The sequence below is a fragment of the Leishmania martiniquensis genome, chromosome 36 (assembly GCF_017916325.1).
Source record: "Leishmania martiniquensis isolate LSCM1 chromosome 36, whole genome shotgun sequence".
In the NCBI taxonomy this organism is placed as follows: Eukaryota; Euglenozoa; class Kinetoplastea; order Trypanosomatida; family Trypanosomatidae; genus Leishmania; species Leishmania martiniquensis.
Window position 1 is genome coordinate 2,671,956 of NC_090171.1, and position 20,124 is coordinate 2,692,079.

General features: G+C 54.3%; 11 protein-coding genes across 11 annotated transcripts; all 11 read right to left on the reverse strand.

Annotated features, from left to right (window-relative positions):
- Window positions 1-999: 999 nt before the first annotated feature.
- LSCM1_00739 (uncharacterized protein) lies at window positions 1,000-2,613 on the reverse strand (the record flags this gene model as incomplete). The annotated part of the gene is made up of 1 exon (XM_067318380.1): window positions 1,000-2,613. The coding sequence occupies one exon, from the start codon at window positions 2,611-2,613 to the stop codon at window positions 1,000-1,002; it is 1,614 nt and encodes a 537-aa protein (XP_067174485.1).
- An 838-nt stretch (window positions 2,614-3,451) lies between these two features.
- On the reverse strand, window positions 3,452-4,258 carry LSCM1_00740 (uncharacterized protein; the record flags this gene model as incomplete). Its single annotated transcript, XM_067318381.1, has 1 exon — window positions 3,452-4,258. One exon carries the CDS (start codon window positions 4,256-4,258, stop codon window positions 3,452-3,454), a length of 807 nt encoding a protein of 268 aa, XP_067174486.1.
- Window positions 4,259-5,053: 795 nt separating this feature from the next.
- Window positions 5,054-6,889, reverse strand: LSCM1_00741 (uncharacterized protein; the record flags this gene model as incomplete). The annotated part of the gene is made up of 1 exon (XM_067318382.1): window positions 5,054-6,889. One exon carries the CDS (start codon window positions 6,887-6,889, stop codon window positions 5,054-5,056), a length of 1,836 nt encoding a protein of 611 aa, XP_067174487.1.
- Window positions 6,890-7,347: 458 nt separating this feature from the next.
- Window positions 7,348-7,755, reverse strand: LSCM1_00742 (uncharacterized protein; the record flags this gene model as incomplete). Its single annotated transcript, XM_067318383.1, has 1 exon — window positions 7,348-7,755. One exon carries the CDS (start codon window positions 7,753-7,755, stop codon window positions 7,348-7,350), a length of 408 nt encoding a protein of 135 aa, XP_067174488.1.
- An 805-nt stretch (window positions 7,756-8,560) lies between these two features.
- Window positions 8,561-10,036, reverse strand: LSCM1_00743 (uncharacterized protein; the record flags this gene model as incomplete). The annotated part of the gene is made up of 1 exon (XM_067318384.1): window positions 8,561-10,036. The coding sequence occupies one exon, from the start codon at window positions 10,034-10,036 to the stop codon at window positions 8,561-8,563; it is 1,476 nt and encodes a 491-aa protein (XP_067174489.1).
- A 1,231-nt stretch (window positions 10,037-11,267) lies between these two features.
- Window positions 11,268-12,464, reverse strand: LSCM1_00744 (uncharacterized protein; the record flags this gene model as incomplete). Its single annotated transcript, XM_067318385.1, has 1 exon — window positions 11,268-12,464. One exon carries the CDS (start codon window positions 12,462-12,464, stop codon window positions 11,268-11,270), a length of 1,197 nt encoding a protein of 398 aa, XP_067174490.1.
- Window positions 12,465-13,008: 544 nt separating this feature from the next.
- LSCM1_00745 (uncharacterized protein) lies at window positions 13,009-14,109 on the reverse strand (the record flags this gene model as incomplete). The annotated part of the gene is made up of 1 exon (XM_067318386.1): window positions 13,009-14,109. The coding sequence occupies one exon, from the start codon at window positions 14,107-14,109 to the stop codon at window positions 13,009-13,011; it is 1,101 nt and encodes a 366-aa protein (XP_067174491.1).
- Window positions 14,110-14,667: 558 nt separating this feature from the next.
- LSCM1_00746 (uncharacterized protein) lies at window positions 14,668-15,558 on the reverse strand (the record flags this gene model as incomplete). The annotated part of the gene is made up of 1 exon (XM_067318387.1): window positions 14,668-15,558. The coding sequence occupies one exon, from the start codon at window positions 15,556-15,558 to the stop codon at window positions 14,668-14,670; it is 891 nt and encodes a 296-aa protein (XP_067174492.1).
- Window positions 15,559-16,345: 787 nt separating this feature from the next.
- On the reverse strand, window positions 16,346-18,541 carry LSCM1_00747 (uncharacterized protein; the record flags this gene model as incomplete). The annotated part of the gene is made up of 1 exon (XM_067318388.1): window positions 16,346-18,541. The coding sequence occupies one exon, from the start codon at window positions 18,539-18,541 to the stop codon at window positions 16,346-16,348; it is 2,196 nt and encodes a 731-aa protein (XP_067174493.1).
- Window positions 18,542-18,965: 424 nt separating this feature from the next.
- LSCM1_00748 (uncharacterized protein) lies at window positions 18,966-19,460 on the reverse strand (the record flags this gene model as incomplete). Its single annotated transcript, XM_067318389.1, has 1 exon — window positions 18,966-19,460. The coding sequence occupies one exon, from the start codon at window positions 19,458-19,460 to the stop codon at window positions 18,966-18,968; it is 495 nt and encodes a 164-aa protein (XP_067174494.1).
- Window positions 19,461-19,592: 132 nt separating this feature from the next.
- On the reverse strand, window positions 19,593-20,087 carry LSCM1_00749 (uncharacterized protein; the record flags this gene model as incomplete). The annotated part of the gene is made up of 1 exon (XM_067318390.1): window positions 19,593-20,087. The coding sequence occupies one exon, from the start codon at window positions 20,085-20,087 to the stop codon at window positions 19,593-19,595; it is 495 nt and encodes a 164-aa protein (XP_067174495.1).
- Window positions 20,088-20,124: the final 37 nt, after the last annotated feature.

Sequence of the window (20,124 nt, forward strand, 5' to 3'; positions counted from 1 at the left end):
AGAGAGCTGCTACTCCGGAAGGCAGACAGCATGCAGCTGTTTATACGCAAAGGTATCAGAAGTCTTTGATGTACACCGCGTCTGAACATCAAGCCAGCGGCATCATATGAGAGTGAGATGTAGGGTCAATGACGCGTGAGGTAGAGAGCGCACAATGCCGAGCAACGGCATGATCCACGACGCATGCATCACGCTCACTGCTTCCTCAGTGGAGGCATTCGAAAAACAGCCCACTCCCCTCCGACATGAAATGCTCGCGTTCACTTCCCCAATGCCTCATTTTCTTTCCACTTACAGTTCGTTTCCCTCGATTGCGTCTCTATAGGGCATTTCAGTAAAGATTCTTTGCGGCACTTACTTCTGTGTTTCTGTCTTGTGTTACTTCTCTTTTCTTGACTTCTTTCGACTTTTACTTACTGGAGGAAACACCAATAGACACAGAAACGCAGGCGTGCATCACGAGCAAATCGGCAATATGCTCCACAGGTTGTCAAGTCCAAGAGATGAGGGACGAAGATGAGGAACAAGGACAGCCACGCCATCACTGCACACCTGCACCATCTCAGAAAATAGCTCACGCAAACGGTAGCGGCGCGGCCTTTTTTGCTTTCATCTCAACCTCCCCTCCCTCCTACCACTCGTACCCCGGCATCGATCAGCATTCGCCCCTCTCGTTTTCAACAGAAAACCTCAAACACGCGAAAAGTAGAAAAACAAAGGCAGTCTCTACATTACGGCAGAGTCAGGACTAGCGGAAACTACAAGTCTCCAGAGACCAGCACGAGATCACCACCTGCTAGCCTCTTCGCTCGACCTACAACCGTGTCGGCAGCCTTCCAGTTAGACCAAAAGACGCGCTGCAAAGCATCGCCTTGTGTAGCGCGAAAAGGGCGAAGAAGAGCACGAATGGACCTCGAAAACCGTGCGACTTGTGTCTTTTTTTCGTTACTGGGAGCATTAGGGAGTCCTCGCTCTCCCATCTATTCCGGATTCGCCTCCTCAGTCTGCGTCGCGTGCCTGATCTGAGCGGTTCTTGGGGCCACCAGCCTGCTTCGCCATGATGATCTGGTTCACAGAGAGCACCGTCAGCACGGTTTCGGTGGCCAGCCTAATTGCCCAGAATTTGATCATGTGAGGCTCAACAATATCCGCCGCCACCGCATCCAATGTGGTGCCATCAGCAAGATTCACGCCTTGGTGCTTCTTGCCGGCGTTGTGGTCAGCCTCCAGCTGCGTTACCATATCCGTGCCATTGAACCCGCTAACCTCGGCAAGCGTGCGAGCCACAACCTCAAAGCTGGACGCATACTTGCGCACCGCATACTGGTCGAGCCCTGGGTTCGCTTCGGCATAGAGGGTGAGCTCCTTCTGCAGCTCCATCTCCACCGCGCCGGCACCCGCCACCAGCCGCTTGTCCTTCGTCAGTGCCTTGAATACGTTCACGCCGTCGTCGATGGCGCGCTCTACGTCATCCAGGACGTTCTGTGTGGCACCGCGCACCACGATAGTGGAGAGCTTTGAGTCGTCCTTGTCCTGGGCAAACGCCGTAACGCGCTTGCCACCAATATCAAGAACGTCGACCGAGTCGCATGCGCCCATGTCTTCAATAGAAGGTGCGTCTAGGCGGGTCATGACGCGAGCACCAACAGCAGCACAAAGACGCCGAAGATCGAACTTGGACGGCACGCGCACCGCCATCATGCCGAGGCGGTTTATGAAGTGCAGCGCCAAGTCCCCAAAGCTCGAGTTGGACACGATGAGGTTTGCACCCGCCTTGTGAATGTTCGTGATGATCTCCTGCATAATGTCCTCTTCCTTGCGTGAATACTGGATGAGGTCCTCGGCGTTCTCGATGAGTGCCGTCCCCTTCGTCTCTAGCGATGGAACATCAACAGCGCAGCTGTACACCGCCACCTTGGCGCCCTTCAGGTGCTTCAAGTTGCTTTCTGTGCTGCGACCGATCACGAATCCACGGACAAGCTTGGTGGAAAGAATCGACTCGCCGTCCAGCTTGACCACGCGCACATTGTCGACATTGAAGGAGCGAGCGTTAGACGGGCAAACCGTGATGCAGGCGTCCGCCACTAGATCCGCAAGGAAGTCCTCGTACCCGTACTGCTTCGACGCGATCGAGGTACGAATCGCATCCACCACCTGCTCCTTGCGGAGGCAGTCATCGGCGGTCTTGCACACCAGCGTGTCTAGGAGCTCGAGACTCTTGTTGCCTGCCTTCTTGTAGCCTTCGACGATCTCGCTCGGATGCAAGCCCATCCGCACTAGCGACTCTGCCTGTGATAGCAACTCGCCGCACAGAGTCACCACTAAGTTGGTACCATCGCCTACCTCCTCTTGCATGGCGTTTGCAGCTTGCACAAGCAGTTTCGCGGCAGGGTGCTCCACCTCCAGCTCGCGCAGAATGGTGGCAGCGTCGTGCGTGACAAACAGCTTGTTGAGATGGTTGATAACCATCTTGCAGAGCCCGTTAGGGCCCATGGAGCTGCGTGTGATCTTCGACAGCTCACGGCATGCCTCAATGTTCTTCAGAACTGGATCATCCACAAACGTCGAGCCGTCCTTCAGCATGCTCTGTGGCCCAGTCTGCATAAACGACATGGTTGTAAAGAGCGCTGGCGAGTCGAGGAGTGCAATCGTGCAGGAATCTCACACAGAACTCTCCTCGTGCTATTATGATGAAAACGGTGATGAAAAGACCTTTTATGGGTGCGGCGCAGGTGACACCTCCAGCGACACGTTGGGTAACGGGATCAGACGATAGTTTTTTTCTTCACCGAGACAACATACAGCTCCACGCCAAAGACGAAAAAACGGAAAAAGAGAAGACCAAATGAGAGCCAGAGAGTGGAGCAGACGAAGCACACCCTGACTTGTTTGACGCAAACTCGCGCGTTTGCGTATGCTGCACCGAAAAAAGGTAGCAGTCTCTCACAGCTGGTGGACTCAGCGCCGATCGCCCCCTATGGCGAACGCCACTGCGTTACAGCACTGCCATCAGCGAGAGCACACCCGAACAGCTACCCCCCTCATCATCACCTAGTTGCATGGCGATGCCAGCTCCGTTTCAAACGTCCGCAAACGCTTCGAAACAAAGGACGAAAAGATAAGTCACTGGCCGAGGAACATCTTCCTTACTCGCATTGCTAAAAACCTTGACAATTACGCGAGAACCTGCAGAGCCCGGTTCAGAATCAATTAAACAGCTTAGCGCCACGCCAACCACCGCCTCCTTTTCAGGCCTCGAGGCAGAGGCACAGTGCCTAAATGCCTATTGCGTGGAATACCGTCGCGAATGAAGCCGAAAGCTGCCGCCGCGGCCGAGGAGTGGCAATCAACGAAATTTTGCGACTGGCGTCATCCGAAAGGCGCCAGCGACGACTCCAGCAGCAAAGCAAGAGTCCTCTCTAGCTCCCCTCTAGTACGTCTCGCACCACAGTCAAGCCTCCACTTTGCTACGCTTCCTCGGCATCCCAGCCGACTCCGTCAGCGGCTGAAACTGGAAAACGTGTCCAAAGATTGGCAAACCGACACGCTTGCTATTTGTACCTGTAGCCGCGACGCGAATATGGAGAATATTCTTGAGCGGTGCTCCGTCGGGATGTTTGACAAACTTATCCAAAAAAGCTACGATGTTTTCGACAAGCTCTTGGGCCGTGAGCCCGGTGTGTCCGACGCGGCAGGTGACCTGATTGTCACCGCGGCGCATCACCACAACAGTGTGCACCGCCTTTCGCAGCTTCCCGGTGAACTTGCCTTTGCTGCTGACCCACGCTGGAACTTTGCGGTGCTCGAGAAACTCTCCAGTCAGCTGCCGCGGGTATTTGGTGAGCCCGTAGACAATAAAGTGGTCATAACTCTTGGCAAAGGCGCGTACCGTCACAGGGTCTGCCACCTTTGCTGCAAGCTTCTTACTGTCGATCACACGCCTCACACGCTTCGCAACTGCATCGCCGCCCTCGCTCAGCGCGTAAACTAGGTCTTTGTACTTCCGCTGCGGTGGTGGTGTGATTAAGCAAAGCGTTCCGCTGACAGTTTCGTGTGGCACCACAAAATACAGTGGAACACGATGCGCTGGAGGTGCCGCGAGAAAGGCTATTTGCACATCGACAGGCACGTTGTTGCTCTCTCGCACCGGCGAAAAAAGATCAATGACCCCGCTGCTTGATGTTTGTGCCGCTGTGTCTGCGAGGATAAAGGAGACCAGCGCCTTTACGGCCTCCTCCGTTCGCACGAGGAAACTCATCCTGCTGAACGACCACAGACCACGTCTTTGAATGGGGAAGGCGAGATAGACTCGAGAAAGAATGAGAAATATTTCTGCAGGTTTGCGGATTGGGTCAAGTCCGAAACGGCAAAAGGTGCCCGCCTGTGCTGCGCTGGAGGCATATGTCTCATTTTTGTTGCGGTAGCCGAAAGATGCATGGTAAGTAAAGAGACACAACAAAAAAAGTAGGGCAGAGGTGTGAGATATAGTATACTCGAGGAAGCGAGCAGGCGGCAGGTGCAGCTTGGTAGTTCGCATGCGCTCTCAGTCGCGTGGCAATCATGTCGAAGGTGTTGTTCGCATTCGGCTCTGCAATGGTCTCTTCTACTGCGTAGGCTATGATGTACAGTGTATTCGAGGCACAGCGCCTCCTCGCTTTGCAAAGGCGCTTCGCTGCCACACACACGTGGTTAACGTCTTTACATTCGCATAGATAATCACGACAAAATCAGATACACCAGAAGTCAGACAATATCAGGAATGGGTATTATCTTCTTATAGAGAACGGCACAGGAGAAGTCTGCACTAGCCCAGTAACCGTCGGGCGCACAGGCGTCGCAAAGCCTCGTTTCGGTAGAATCGCCACAAGCCTGGTATCTTCACGCACACACAGGCAGGCACAAAAAAATGTGTACATCAAAGTCCAGTTTCTCATTTAAGAGATTCCCCAAGAGCGATTCGCCCACCGCAGCATTGTTCCACTCCTCTTCTCGTTTTTTCCCTGTCCAGGCCAGCGGGTAAGCCGTCAGCGCACGGGAAAAGCCAACCAGCCATTCAGTTGAGTTTCGCAATTATTCCGGTTGGCCTTGCTACGTATACGACCGCTGAGGAGTACATTTTCTGAGTTTTTTCGTCGGTGAAGGGCAAAACGCGCAGCGAGCCACATGCGAAGACATGATCACCCCTCACGAGCGATTCACCAAAGGCTCTATGCGCGCCTGAGCTGCAGCGAACGGGAATCACCTCAGCCTCTCTTTCAGCTGAGCCCGGGACAAAAAGTGAGAAGAGCAGTGCCCCATCGCTTGAAACTTCGCAATCCAGAACGCGGCCCGCCACAGTGATGTTACTCACGGACTGCGCATACGGTGTCAGCTCCACCTCCGTCCACGACGAGCGCTGCGCCGGCGAGCCGAAGGGCGATGTCGTCGTGAGGTCGACCGGGCTCGGGATGAAAGCCGGTAAGTCCGGAACTTCGCGCTTCCCCTTTTGTGGCCCTCTTGGCAGTTCCTGTCCGTGTTTGGCCTTGCAGTGCATTCGAAGGCCGTCATGCGTCGAAAAGCTCTTCTTGCAAACAGTGCACACGTGTGTCGAAGCGGAAACCTCGTTCTTCTGTGGATTTTCAGGAGTAGCCGGTACGGAGGTAAAGAGCTCACCGTCAGGACCAAAAGCGCTCCTTCCGACCGTGGCTGCCTCCTCCACTTCAAAAGTTGTGGCGGCAACCGAACTTGAATGGAAAGGGCTCGGAGCCGCGGCGAACGGAGACGGAGGGAGAATACCAGCAGCCGTGGCAGAGGGAGTCGCCGATGCCGCGGTAGCAGCCGGATTTCCTGATTCCTCGGTCGCCGCGAACGGTGAGTATCCTTGTCCAGCAAACGGTGAGTCGGCTTTTCCCGCAAATGGCGAGTCATTGACGCCGGCAGCGAAGGGAGAAGAGACGACGTTGCTCCCCTTGATCGACGGTTCCTCGACGACGCTGAGCACAGGGGCACCTGCAGGTGATGGCGCCTGCCCAAACATGGGTAGCTGACCGAACGGCGTTACCGGCGCCGTTTGCTGCTTGGTCAGCACCGCATTTGTGGTGGTTATCGCAGCCCCTTTTGTCAGCTTTCTAAGAAACGGATTCGAGCAGCTAGCGGGACGCAATGGACCGTAAGACTCAGTAGTCGCCATAGCGAAAGCGTCACTTACACTAATACTGTAAACTTTAGCTTTTTCACCATTCGTTGTGATTGGAGGCGCCGCATCAGCAGCGCACGGGCCGCCCTCGAACGGGTTCTCACCCTCTGGAGTCATAGCGCCATACAACGGCTCAGCGCTGTCCCACGGGCGAGCGGCAAACACACGCATTACCATGCTACTATGAATAAACTCCTTCCCCATTCGCTTCACGCCCGTATCATCCCATACAGAAAGCATCTTTTCCATCACGAGGCTGGGCACCTCCCGCTCCGCTTCATGCAGCGGCTTTGGAGCCGGTTTCACACGGCGCGCACAGCGCTCGTGCGTTTCCAGTACATTCGGCGAGACGACGGTGGGCGCCTGAGGAGGAGCATTCCGAAGCACGCCCACCGGGGTCTGCGGTGCTTGCTCCTCTCCCTGTCCAGGCCCCGAACCTAGCTCAACCGTGCCCTCTCCACTGTGCACCTGTTGAAGGTGCAGCTTCGCTGCCATCTCTAAGCGAAACGACTTCTTGCAAACGCTGCAGTGAAAGCGACGGTCCGGAGTTGCACTCTGATTGCGCACAGGCTCCGCCAAAGCGGCACTTGAAGAGCCGTATGCGGCTGTGACTGCGCGTGGGCCGGGCAAGGAGCTAGCTGATACACGGCGAAGCCAGCGCAACGCCCCGCAATAGGCCGCTGCCGCAGCAAAAGCACCGATTCGTCTCTGCATTGGCGGCACCTGCAGCGGGACAACGTCGACAGAGGGCGCAAAGTAAACGGCAGCACCTCTGATTGCTTTCTTTAGAAGCACCTATCTAGTGCAAAGGTCCAGGTTGCCAAGATGACAGGGATATCGATGTGAAGAGAAAAGCAGACAGTGCACGAAGCTGAAAGACATCGGGAGAGCATCGGAAAAAGGAGCGCGACACATGCAGCACCGGCCGTGCTTCAACAGCGCCACTGCGGGACGTAGCGCCGAAAATGCGGACTTTGCAGACAGAAAAAAGGTAAGTGTAACAGTATAGAACGCGCGGTAGAAGGCGATCACAACCAGCTCTTCTCACGTATTCATTTCTTTTTCGGAGCAATCGCGATGCATTTTGTTGCAATATCTGTAAACATACAATACCCGAAAAGTCGAAGGAATCCCCGCCCCTTCACACCATCCAGAAGAGCCGCAGCTCCATGCTAGGCCATCTGAGCAACTAATACAATCGAGCCTAGTGAGTCTGTCACCAGCAACTCCGTGGTGGTAAAGTAGGTGCTGTGAACAGATATGTACCTTTGCTTATGGACCAGCTTAGATACTACGTGAATTAGCTCCCCTTCTCTCAAATTTGCTAAGCAGTATCCTGCCAAGGCTGCTCCTCGGCACCGCAGAAGAAACACCTGCTGCGACGCAACGACGCGCGCAGATGGTGGCCACCGTGCAGGGCTGCCGAGCTCAGTCAAGAGCAATTTGCACGACCACTCCGGTTCTCCTTGCAATACACCTCGACTGGGACTTTGAACCACGCCAACGCACGCGTGAATAGATAGCTCGCCGATCAGCGCAACCGCAGAGCTTCCTTGAAGTAGTAGCTTTGACAAACGCATTCCGGCAGCACGCTGGCCCGCCTGCTCGAGAACCCACATGACGTAGCCGCAATCACACGCAGAGTGTACAGCCCAAACGTAAAAGAAGCAGAAGAGAAGACGAGAGATTAAACAGTAAGAGAAGAGCATCCAATGCATGGCAACAGACGGCGAAGGTGCTGAAGAAGAGGCTACTGTGCTTCTTTCGCCGCAGCAGCCGAACTACACGGAGTTGAAATTAGCTGCGACCAGGCTGAAAGCTCGCGATCAGCGCCTCCTAGACGCCAGGCCGATAGCCACAACCTGTCGTCCAGATGAAGCAGTAACGCGCACGAAAGTTCACGAGCTCCCTGGCCTGCATATGAGATGCACACTTCTCGGACTGCCAACATTTCGACAACAGCGAATGCCTTCCTTTTCTCTGAATCTTCGCTCCAGAATTAATACTAAGCCCAGCCTCAAAAAAAGAAAAGAAATCGATAAAATGAAAATGCGGCACTTTACAGGGCCGCACCTTTCGCTATCCTTTCCGCTCTCGCCTTATTTTACTCCTCGAGTTCGTTCGGATACCGGCAGCCACAGAGGACATCCTTTCTTTCGTCTTCTTCGCTCACACTGGTTTTTCTTCAATTAAGCAGGAGGCTACCAGGCGTCACCGGCACCATACAAATATTCGTGGCACAACGAAAAGAGGCAGACGGAGAGGGAAACTAAGAAGAACGAGCATTAGCGCCTGGCCGTAAAATACGAAAAGAAGAAACCAATGGTCAAGAAAGGCGAAGCTAGCCGCACTGCAGCCTACCGACACCACAAGTATATTGCGGTTCTACAAGTCCTCCTCCTCCGTGAGGGGGGAAGCTCCCCCGGATGGGGGGGAAGCTCCCCCGGATGGGGGGGAAGCTCCCCCGGATGGGGCGGAGGAGGCAGTCATGTGAGACTTCACGAACGCCGTGATAGCGTCCGCAGTTCGGCCTCCCTCGTACACGATCGGCGACTTCCCAGCTGCAATGAAGTACATAGTGGGGAAGCCAGAGATCTCAAACCTCTCGCGGTTGAAGTCGTTTGCTGTGGCATCGATCTTCGCGATGATCACGTTCTCGTCTTCGAGGCTCTTGGCCACCTTCTCGTACTCGGGGTGTAGCTTCTTGCAGTGGCCGCACCAAGGCGCGTAGAAGAGCAGCATCACGTCCCGTGTGCCATCCGTGTACTGGGCGAAGGTATGGCCCACAACCGTGGTCAGGCCATTCACCGTCTCCTTGTCGGGAACGGCTTCAGACATGATGGACTCCTTCGTCTCGCCCTTGATGTACTTCTCCACAAAATCCACAATGGACTCGACCGTAATCGGGATATCGGCTGGCATTACGTGATGGTGGCGGTCAATGTCGATCACGAATGCCGGGAACTTCGCACCTTCAGCAATGCCCAGCTGGCGCGCGACAACGCCGTGCTGATCGCCATCGATATGTGTCAGGAGAACCTGCGAGCGGTATTTCTTCGCCACCGTCACCAGCGACCCCTTCAGCGCTGGGTCCGTGTTCTTGTCGATGAACAGCCAACCAAGAGGCATCCCTTGGTTCGCCTTCATGTATTTCCGAAACGTTGCATGACCAAGCTCGCCAAAGTAGTCCAACATGGCGGTCGTGAGAAAGCGCTTCACTGATTCGGTCGTCATCGGTGTGGTGCCGACGTACGCCTCGCGCTCTGTACCATTCCGATAGACTGCGATCGACTCCATAGCATCCACTTCAGAGATAGAAGCATCCGTGACGAGCGCAAAGTTCATTTCAGAGCGGAGAGTATCAGCCACCTTCGTCATCAACGCCGCCATCTCCGAGTCGGCGTTTGCTGTTTTCACCACGCACAAAGGAAGGGTCTGCTTCTTGAGCTCTTCGAGATCATCGCTCTTTCCGATCGACTTCATTGCGGGACCAACCTGCGACTTCACGAAAGCCACTATATCGGTCGCAGTACGGGGGCCTTCATAGGTCTTCACCATCTCGCCATTACGAAACATCAATAGCGTAGGAAATCCTTTGATTTCGTGCTGAGTCGCGAGATCCTCCTCCTTTGTGCAGTCGACCTCAGCCAGCGTCGCGATGCCCTCCAGCATCTCGGCGGCCTTTATGAACTCCGGCGCCAGCGTCTTGCAGTGGCCGCACCACGGAGCGTAAAACTTGACCAAGGTGAGCTCACTGCTGACGACCTTGTCGAAGTTGTTCTTGGTGGCCACCTGCACCTCTGCGGATGCAACGCAGAGGAGAAAGGCGCCCAGGAAGAGTACGGAATATATGCACTTCATTTCCTTTTTAACCAAGTAGTACCAACAAGAATGGGATGAATATGAGAGCTGCACAGAGATGAAGACATCTGAGTGCAGGCCCCAGTAGGCAGTGTGCAGTGGCGCAGAGTAGACAAGACGGCAGAAACGGTGCGTCCGCATCCGCCAGAAGCGCAAAGAACCAAATACAACGAGAGGTGCAAATGGTGAAGATAAAGAGAGAGGCAAAAGCGAGAGTCAGCCACCAACATGTAGGGCATCCAGAGTCGGCACCAGAATCCATATCCTGCGCTGCACCAAGACGACGTTGTGTGACGGTCAAGGGTGCCCCTATCCATCTCGAACGGTTATTCCTGGTCATCAAAACAACATAGAAGAGATGCACTGAGCAATCTAGAGTATCTCGCCCACCATCCACTAGAGGCACTATAGAATTTAAAAGAGAGAAAATGGACACAGTGGTATACACTGACACTAGCTGCCGCAGTCGCGAAAAAAAAAGAGCACTCAGTAGCAACATCACCGGGAAGAGCCTTCAACTCCTTCAACCGCAGGGAAAAGCACGCGCTGAAGAAGCAACGATTTCGTTTACACATACAACCATTTGCGCTGCTTTTTTTCTTTGCGCCTTTGCCGGCATCTCTGTAGCATTAGTAAGGAAAACACCAAAGGAAGGCAAAAAAAAATGAAAGCTAGCTTGCGCAATTCTCGGTGAGCCCAGTAGGGTGACAAACAACTTAGCAGCATAAATGCAGTGCGAAGAAACAAAGAATGACAAGTACAGCATAAAGAAGCTTTCGCCTGCGCACAGTCAAGCAGAACTTAAACTTCCATGGCATCTCCCACTCGTCCACATCGGCGAGTTCCCCACTGTAATTGCGGTGGACTGCGCATATTCTATGCGGAACAGTTCTCCTTCCGCGATGCCTCGTCAGCACGTTTGGTAACGAAGCCAGGAAGGCCAGCGTGATAAAGAATAGGAGAACGAAACGCGGCGCGACGCACTCTGGCAGGCGAATTTGAACGCCAACAATGAATACAGTAGAAAACTGAAAACCATAAGCCCAGCGCGTCTATTGCTGAAGGTAAACTCCCTCTTAGCCACGAAGCCACTCAAGGCGGCATCATCCTCCGCAAACATATTCCGCGCCTTCCTTTCTTCCTCCGACACCTCGTCCTCCCGCGAGGACCCGAGAGGCTGAAACGCTTGCATGGCGTCGATCACTCGAACACTTCAGCGTGAGACCTGCATTTAGTGCTTAGTCTCCCCTGAATCCACAGCAGGCATACAGGCGACGCGGTACAGGACGTCGAAATTTCTCTTAATGATCTGCCAGACCCCTTCAACATGGAACGGGAGTCCGTTCTCCTCCGAGAACTTACGCAGAATGCGCCGTAGCTCCGAGTACCGGTAGCGAGGAATCATCGGAAGAAGGTGATGCTCCAGCTGGTACTGCATACCACCGAAAAACCACTCAGAGAAGGGGTCGGAGCACTGAATGCCGCGCGTGGCGCGGTGTTGATCGACAATGTAGTTATAAGGCTCGTCGTGCTCAATCATCTCCTCAGTCTGGTGGTTTGCCGTGACCACCACAGCAACACAAAAACCACCGAGAAGCACGCTGCCCAGGGAAACTTTCCATGGCAACAGCACCAACCACAGGTAGTTGAGCGCCATCAAGAAGAGCTCAAGCCTGTTGCCCATGCCCAACGCAAAGCGTAGCGACTGCACCCGCCACGAAACATAGAGTAGCGAGTACGCGGCAAGGTAAAACATGTACTGATACCGGCGACACGCAGTATCCTCCGACACATCCGGCGCCCAGAGGAACAGGATAGGCTCGTTGTGGATATCGGCATCCATGCCTTTGCGGTTCACAAATAAATGATGACTATTGTGCTTGTTAGACCACCACTCCACCGAGAAAGCGTTGATGATGCCGCCCAATGTTTTTGCGAGAAAGCGGGCGGGCTTGCCTCGCGCGTGCGTGAAATCATGGGCTAGCCAGCCACCTTGCTGCATGCCCAGTCCGATAAGAATCGTGGCTAAAAAAGGACGCGAGTAGCTCATGTACGTTCCCACAATGCAGAGCGCCAAAGCGGGAATAATGTTGAGTGAAAAGTCAACAGACCATCTTCTCTCGAACCACCGCTCGTTTCGCAACTGCTGCAAGACCTTCTCAAACTTTAGCGACACCTCATCGCGCGGCCCATCGCCTTCCTTGAGCGGCAGCGCCTTCATGCGCTTCAACTTCTGAATCGCCTCCTTCGAGTGCAAGGAGTAGAACGCATCCGTCGCATCCTTTCCATGGAACTCGTCACACATCTGCGCACCTCCAGGGTGCGAGTTGCGCCACGAGGTACAGTCGTACCAGTTGTCATCAATGCGAATTATACACTTCGGCAGTGAGCTACGGTATTCGTAGGGAGGAGTGAGCGCAAAGACCATTATTAGCGTGAAGTTCCGCGCTTGTGCACCTGATGTGAAAGAATTTGCGTAACCGGAAAAGAAAAACTGAAGAATAAGGCAAAACAGAAAAAGGAGCCAAGATTTGCTTCCCATAGTATAAGCACAACGCTAAGTACATCAAGAAGGAGTGTATTGCTACCAGTCACGCCGCCGCAGTCGAGCACTCAGTTGCCCGCGCCACTTCGCCATCGCCTTGCTCAAAAAAAAAATGATAGCGGTGAGTAGGCGCGCGATGGCGCCAGCGAGTGCAGGTCAAGGTACTTCCCATCCTTTCCTTCGCTAATGACCTCCGCACGGCGGAAAATTGCATGAGGATACGTTCCCCACTGCGACGCTATGTCTTTGTTCTCGTTGCTGAAGAAAAGGGAAGCGCACCCAGATACGATCACTACCAAGATCAGTGCGCCGGCACTGGGAAAAGGGGGGTGCACGCAGTCGTTTAGGGAAACGACGTCTAATATGTGTAGAGCAGGAAACGTTGAGAAAATTGAACGAGTCCCATGTCGCCTCGATTGTGCGTACGCTAGTTACCCAGGGCCATGGCGAGCGTGTCGCAGAGGCGTTTCAGTTCATTGTTCTCCTTCTCAAAGCGCGTGCTCTCATCTTGGTAGAAAGAAATTTCCCTGCGCAGCCTCGACATATGCTCGTTGTATTCCAGCATTTCTTCGTCGATATCAGCCTGAACTTCCTCGGTCTTCCGCATGTACATGCGCCGCTCTTCGTTCGCCTTCTGAATGCGCTCGCGCAGCAGCATACACTCCCTCTCAGGATTCGCCGACACGCTCATCGTGGTGACGGCCGAGAGAGCCGTTCCGCGGTCCCTGACTGCCGTCTCTGCTGTAAATCTCGTGTCTGCCAAAGCATCCTTCATCTTTTGGTTCCCCTCCTCCAGGCGCTCGATCTCTCGTAAAAGGTGCTCGCGCTCCTCCTGGATACGCTGCGCGACATTCGACAGCTCCCTGCTGTTCGAGTCTGCATACGTCTTCACATTCCGCGTGAACTCCTTTCGCAACTCCTTTATGCGACGCTTCTTTAAATCGATAAGGGCAGCCATCTCTCGCTCTTTCTTGGCAACCAAGTGGATCGTGCGTTCGCGTTCGCGCGACAGCTCCTGCAGCGTCTTCAGAAGCTCCTGTGCCCGTGTTTCTTCACCACCGCTTGGGCCGTTCACTTTTTTCTTCAGCAGGTTTTGCAGATCGTCCATCATCGACATGAGACGAACCACCGTGAGACGCTTCTGAGCCTCTACCTTTTTCTCCTTCAGTCCTTTGATGCGAGAGGAAATCTCACCAATGTCAACCTCCACACTCTTTGTCGCGTCGTCTGCTGCCATCAGCTGGTTAACATACTCTTCGCGGTTCGACCTCAGAAACTGGTCGCTTTTCGCCTGACCATTTTCGAGTACCTGCTTCACCCGCGATGCAGAACGGTACGCATCGCTAGCGATAGCTCTCGATTCCTCCTGCGAGGCCGTCTCGAATTGAACGCTGGTCAGCTCACTGTTGAGCATCAGAGACTCCAATCTCTTGTCCGCAAGTTCACTCTCACCCTCGGCCAAAGAACCTTCTAGAAGTTGGAGCTTGCGCCTCAGCTCGCCCATAGGCTCTTGCTGCTTCGTCGCCATCTTCTTGGCAGACAAAGAAGTAGTACTAAGAAAGGAAGGATCCTAACCTCTAATCATGAGCGGAAGTAAAAAAACACGTCTCGCCGTTCCCTAACGGTGTAAGAGTGCGAACGAGGACGAGATTTTACGGGAGGCACAATCGAACAAAAATGCGTGTGTGTCTTTCTTCACGAATGCGGATCGAGATAGAAAACGTTCAGCACCCGCTCAAACGGATTATTTTAGCCACCCAAGGAAGGGGGGCACATAAGTTAGCGAATGATGCCGAAAGGGCAGACGAAAATGGGCAGTTGTAGAGCGAGCGGACGCACACGAAATGCGGGAATGCAGACGTCGCGGTAAAGAGCAAAGATGCTGAAATGTGGTATTCGCAAACGGCGCTGCCGCACTTCAGCGGCGTAAGCCATAATAACGAGTGATCCCATTCGTCATTCTATCCCCTTAGATCATTGCTGCCCTCGAGCCAATGACGCTTCATTTAGAGCAAGTGCACCTCGGCGGAAAATGAAACAGAAGCAAACCAAACTATTCCCTCTTTCCTCCCCCTTTCTTGTTAAGCTACTCCTGATTCTGTGACTCCGATACACTGTTTCGATGAGCAGGCAGTTGCGACTCGTTGCCCCCTGCCATAGGCCTCGCCTGCTTCCGCAGCTGAAGAGCAAGAGCGTAGTAAAACCCGAAAAGGCACCTCTGCTCCTCCTTAACATCGTACAGCAGACTCTCATGAATCCAGCTGTGATAGTCGTGCGTGAAGCACATACTGCTGTTTGTCGCTCTGTTGAACCAGCGAGCCAGCTTCATCAGCTTCGGGGATGTTGACTTTCCAACATCCATAACAAGAAACAGTCCGTCCTCCTTCATGTACTGCGCTGCGGAATCAAAGAGCTGACGGGCCTTGGTTTCGTTCTGGCTGAGCAGCTCGTCACGCAAGAGGACACAGTCGTATTTTTTAAATCCTGGCAGCTGCGTCTCTGCTCGCAGCACGGTAGCAAAATTGACCGTGCTGCCTACCCAGTTATGGTCGTTTCGAATCATAAAATCCAGCGTCATGGCGCGCCGTCGTTTCTCTTGCTCCTCCTCTGAAAGTGCCCCATCAAAGCGGTAGTGGCCGTCGTCCACGACCTTCTCTTCGATTAAAAACTCCACACGAACAGCCTTCGACATCTCGTACAACGATACGTCCTTTTCATCATAGAGCTTCGGAGAAAGGTCGAGCACCTTTCCGTGACAGTGGTTTCGGTACAGCCGGCGCACGCATCGATAGATGAGAAACTGTGGAAGGGCGCTTAAGCCCAAGAAAAGAGCAACACCGCCGATAGTTGTCAAGAAGAAGCGATTTCTACCCTGCACAATCCTATCGTACTTCTCCCTCGAGACGTGCACTGGCTCGTACGAGCCAGCTGCTGCAGGCTCAAGCGTCGGCCTCGCGCTGCTGCCGCTATGAAACATTGTTTTCCCGGCGTGGCCCACGTCAAGCACTTCTCAAAAGGCCAGTTCCTGCTACACCAAGCATGTCAGAGAAACAGGAAAATAAGAGGTCAGAAATAGAAAGGTGAATTGGCGCAGTAACGGTAACACGAGCCAGAACATGAGGCGCAGGAGCTTACCCTTACTCCAACGAACCTACGAGAACAAGGAAAGGTCAACGTTCATTGTGGGGAGTGAAGGCGCCACGACGATCAGGTCAACCGATTCCGCGTTTCCTTCGCAGCGACATTGTCGCCGTCGTGCACTCCGATAGAGCACGCCAGCCGCGTCACAGTAAAAGAGTACTTGATAGCTCACCACCAGTAATGTTCACCGAAGAAACTCGCTGCCACGAAGGCGAAGCGGCGGTCGAGTAAACGATCGGGCAGCATCAAGAACAACGACTGGGCAAAACCCGCCCCGCCCCGGCACTTCCGATTCACAAAAACAGTGTTAGACAATCATTACCTTAAAAAACTATCCTCAACCATTACCCTGGACTCAAGTCACAAGCTTTTCCCGGCAAATACGAAACGGCCGACCAGAGACAGTCACAACAACCGGTGAAACGCTCGCTACGCAAACCGAAAGGCCTCCGACCAAAAAGAAAAATGAGCCAAGGCACTTTTTCGTGTGTGCTTGCTTTTTTCTCCCTTAAGTTGTTGTTAGTCACGTCCCCAACATCACCCGAAGCACGGCATGGGCTCGCTAGTATACTGCCCCCTTCCTTTTTTTTGCCATCTTCTCCGCAGCACCCGGCTTCAAAGCCTTAGCGGCCGTTACGGCCACGTGCGCCCGCGCCGCGACCCATGGCACCACCACGGCCACCAGCTCCACCACCTCGACCGCGGCCACGGCCACCGTTCGCGCGGAGGCGGCTCTCGCAATGCTTTGCCAGACTGGAGATGCTCTCCGACGTCCCTTTCACCAGGTGTTGGAGGCGCGTCGCGTTATTCCGGTCCAGGTACAGGTACGCGTCATCACGGTCCCAGTACGCGCTGAGCGCGCTGTTCTCCGACAGCATTTCGTTCACTGATCGACGCACATCGCTCTCCTCCATGTCAAATTTAATGGCCAGGTTAGCGACGGACATGGTAGAGAAGTTCGTACGATTTGTGTAGCAGAAAACGAGCAGCGCAACCTCCTTCAGGCTCTGCAGAAACAGTTTACGCGTCTCCTTGCCTGATGGGAGTGTGTCGAACGCAGTCATCGCCTCCACCTGCTCCTTGGCACCGATGTAGTTGCCAGTCTTCAAGTGCTCGTAGGCCACGGCCACCTGCTCCTTGAAAGAGAAGGGCTTTCCCATCAAATCCGGGGTACGCGCTACCGTATTGTATACGTAGCGCTCCATGTGGTTGCGCTCGTACGGGTTCTGCGCCTCCATCTTGACGCCCATGAGGAGGCCGGAGAGGACGGCCGCCAGCTCCAGCTGCGCGATGGGCATGTACATGTGGGGAGGAAGAAGCAAGCTGCGGTACTCCATCTCCGCGTGCTCGTCATCAATTACAGACTTGGGCGGCGGCGACTGTCCAATCAGCACTTGGTTCGATCGGAGGCCCCAGATGGTGCGCAGCAGCTGGTGGGCCGAAGGGATGTCTCCCGCAATGAACGCAGCCAATCCGAGCTGGGCAATGGCCCTATTGAGTAGAATCGCCAGTGAGGCGTCCGCGACGGTGACGTTGTTAACCACACCTGTTCGAAGTAGATAGTCGCGACCCTCGCGGTACAGGCCGCACAGGCCGTGCTGGTATGCAACGTGGCACACGCCGCAAGCTGAGAGGGCCGCACTCGGCTTCAGTTGAAGGCTAAGCCTGTGTAGGGCGCGCACAGTGTCGAGGATCGACTCCGAAATGACGGTAAGATTTTCTGTTGAGGGGAGAGAGTCATAGAAGAGCTGGTGTGCCTCCTGACGGCGCTGACCAAGGATGTCGAAAAGGATGGAAATGCACGCTTTCGACGGCTCAATCCTCTTGCGGGCCTGATAGTACCCTAGCGCACGATCAGCAAGCACGGCGAGGTCATTCTCAAAGGAAATAATCTTGAGGTACTCCGGACTGGCCACCTCCTCGAACTTGGACTTGTTCACTAGCTCTGTGTGCAGGTACGTCAAGAACCCGTGAATGCCGCCAGGAACGACAATGTTGCGCGCATTAACTGAGGAGGAGTCCTCGACGAAGCGCACGTTGGTGGCGGCGATCATGCGACTGAAGAACTTCGTGGCCCACTTGAAGGCACGCTCCCATGTTTCGGAACTCACCAGCAGCTTGCGGCTGTCGCGGCGCAGGACAGTTGATACAGCGATACCCATCCCGGAGATTTCCAGGTTTGTGTAACCCTTTCGACCACACGCGCGAATAACTTTTTCCACTTTCCCCACCAGGTTCACCTCGCGGGAGCCGGAGATGTCTTCGAGGACCTGCGCGTACTCGGCCTCCGTCAGCTCTGCGCCGGTATCTTCGTCGTCGTTCTGGGCGCCCTCTTCGTTATCAGGACCTTTTGCAAGCTCCTCGAGCTCCTTCTTGTAGAGCTTCTCCGTTTCCTCGACCAAGGCAACAAGCTCCTTCAAGCTCTTGAACTCCAAACGATTCGCGAAGTCCTCGCGTCCCTTACCCTCCAAATGCTCGGCCAGGTTGGGCATATCTTGAAGGCAGTTCTGCAGCCCCTGTGGCGCCACCTTGTACTTGCGCACAAAGGCGTGCACCTCATCGCACATGCGCTTGAACGCCTCAAGCGCCTCGCGCCACGATTCGTTGCCGGCATTGTAGTCGAACGTGTCGCACAGCGCCTGAATAGAGTTCGCTGCCTTCTCCTTCTTGGGAATCACCTCCTGGCGCTCCTCAAGCTCTTCCTCATCGGTCCACTCGAACCAGAATGGGTTAATCTGCGCCTCCGGCACCTCTTCACGGAGCAGGCTCTTCTCCGACTCGCTGTCGCTGTCGCTAGAGCTAATCGCGAAGAAGTTCATCTTTGGCTTAATGCGAAAAAAAAAAGATCCGTGGTGCGAGAAAAGAAAGCACACAATCTTCGTATTCTCCGGTGTGTAGCACATTGCAGAGAGAGTGCAATGATGATGTGGGGAGAAAAAGGGAGACGAATTGTGAGAAGGATTCTGGTAGAGACTGCCCCAACTCAGCACAGTCGTGAAATGTTCCATCCGTGCATCCGTTCGTCACACATACGCAAAGCCAAAAGGCGCGAGGGAGCAGCTGTGGCATACGGGTCGAGACTAAACAGGTTCCCCACGTCCTTGTAATAGAATATCGCTTCGTTGCCTTTAAAAAGGAGCAACCCTACAGTAGCTTATACAGGTTTGATAGCAGAAAAATAGCGCGTGTCACACTTCAAACAAAAAAAACGCTTCCTCTGCCGCTTGGCGGCAAGCAGACACATCACATCAATGCGTCGATCATTTGGAGAGTACTGCCCACAATCTTCCGCTCCTCTGCAGCAGCACCGCACTCCATTAGGTTTTCCAGCGAGGCTCTGATGCGGCGCCAGGTGAGTCGCAGCTCTCGAGAACCGACGAGCTGCACTCCGTGCCACTTTACAACGTCGTGGACCTTTGCAGCAGCCTTGAAACATTCCTCCGTGCGCAGGCAGTTGCACAGGCGTGGAACATGCCTGGACACCTGCTCTGGATGCATCGCAGCCACCTCATCCTCTCTCAGTGCCAAGAAAGACTGCTCGCGAGTCTCCAGTGAGGCGTAGTACTCATCGGGTTCCGTTTGAGGTGCGACCAACCACGACGGAGAGCCGCCTAAGAGTCGCACTTGGTTGTTGAAGAGCAGCACCGCCGCTTTGAGCTCCTGAGCCGCCTCGTCCACACATTGGCGGTTCGCTTTCTCCACATCTCTGATGCGCTTCAGCAGTGTAGCCGCGTCCATGATTCTGTCTTTTTGATGTGCCGATATTGTGGCTCGCTCCCTAGCTGCAGGACGTGAAGGCGAAAGCGGCATGAAGTGACAGAAAAATCGTAGACAGTGGCGAAAAGGCAGCAGAGAGGCAGTAGGGCAGTGTCAAGAGACCTTCCGCAGGTAAGATACAAACACATCAGTACCCCATCTGCTGGGATGAGACAGGAGTACTTCCTTCAGAAGCACCGTATCCTCGACCGACTCTGCCACGACAAAGCAGCTGTTCACCCCCGCTGATGTGACGGTGGCGACCCCGGCAATATGCTTCAGCTTCACCACAACAGCTAGATACGGTGTGTTGCGCACCAGAAGGTACTTCGACGGCCTTGTCGCCACAATGTACCCACGAATCGGCGAGGCTGGTGGAGGGGAGACGCGCAGGCAAAGCGCCTGCCCAAAAAGCGGAAAGCCGTCAAGCGATATCAACGCCTCCTGTGCTGCCGACGATTCCATGAAGGAAATCATTGCCCGCCCCTGTTGAACGTCCACTACTATGTCCTCCACAGGCTGCACCATCTCGAACAGCCTCAGAAGCGTGCGCCGAGTATGCTCCAGGCCTACCGGAAAGGCGACGTTTGTCGCCTCAATGAACTCCATACTGTTCACAGATGTGCGCCACGGTCTGTTGTCGGGG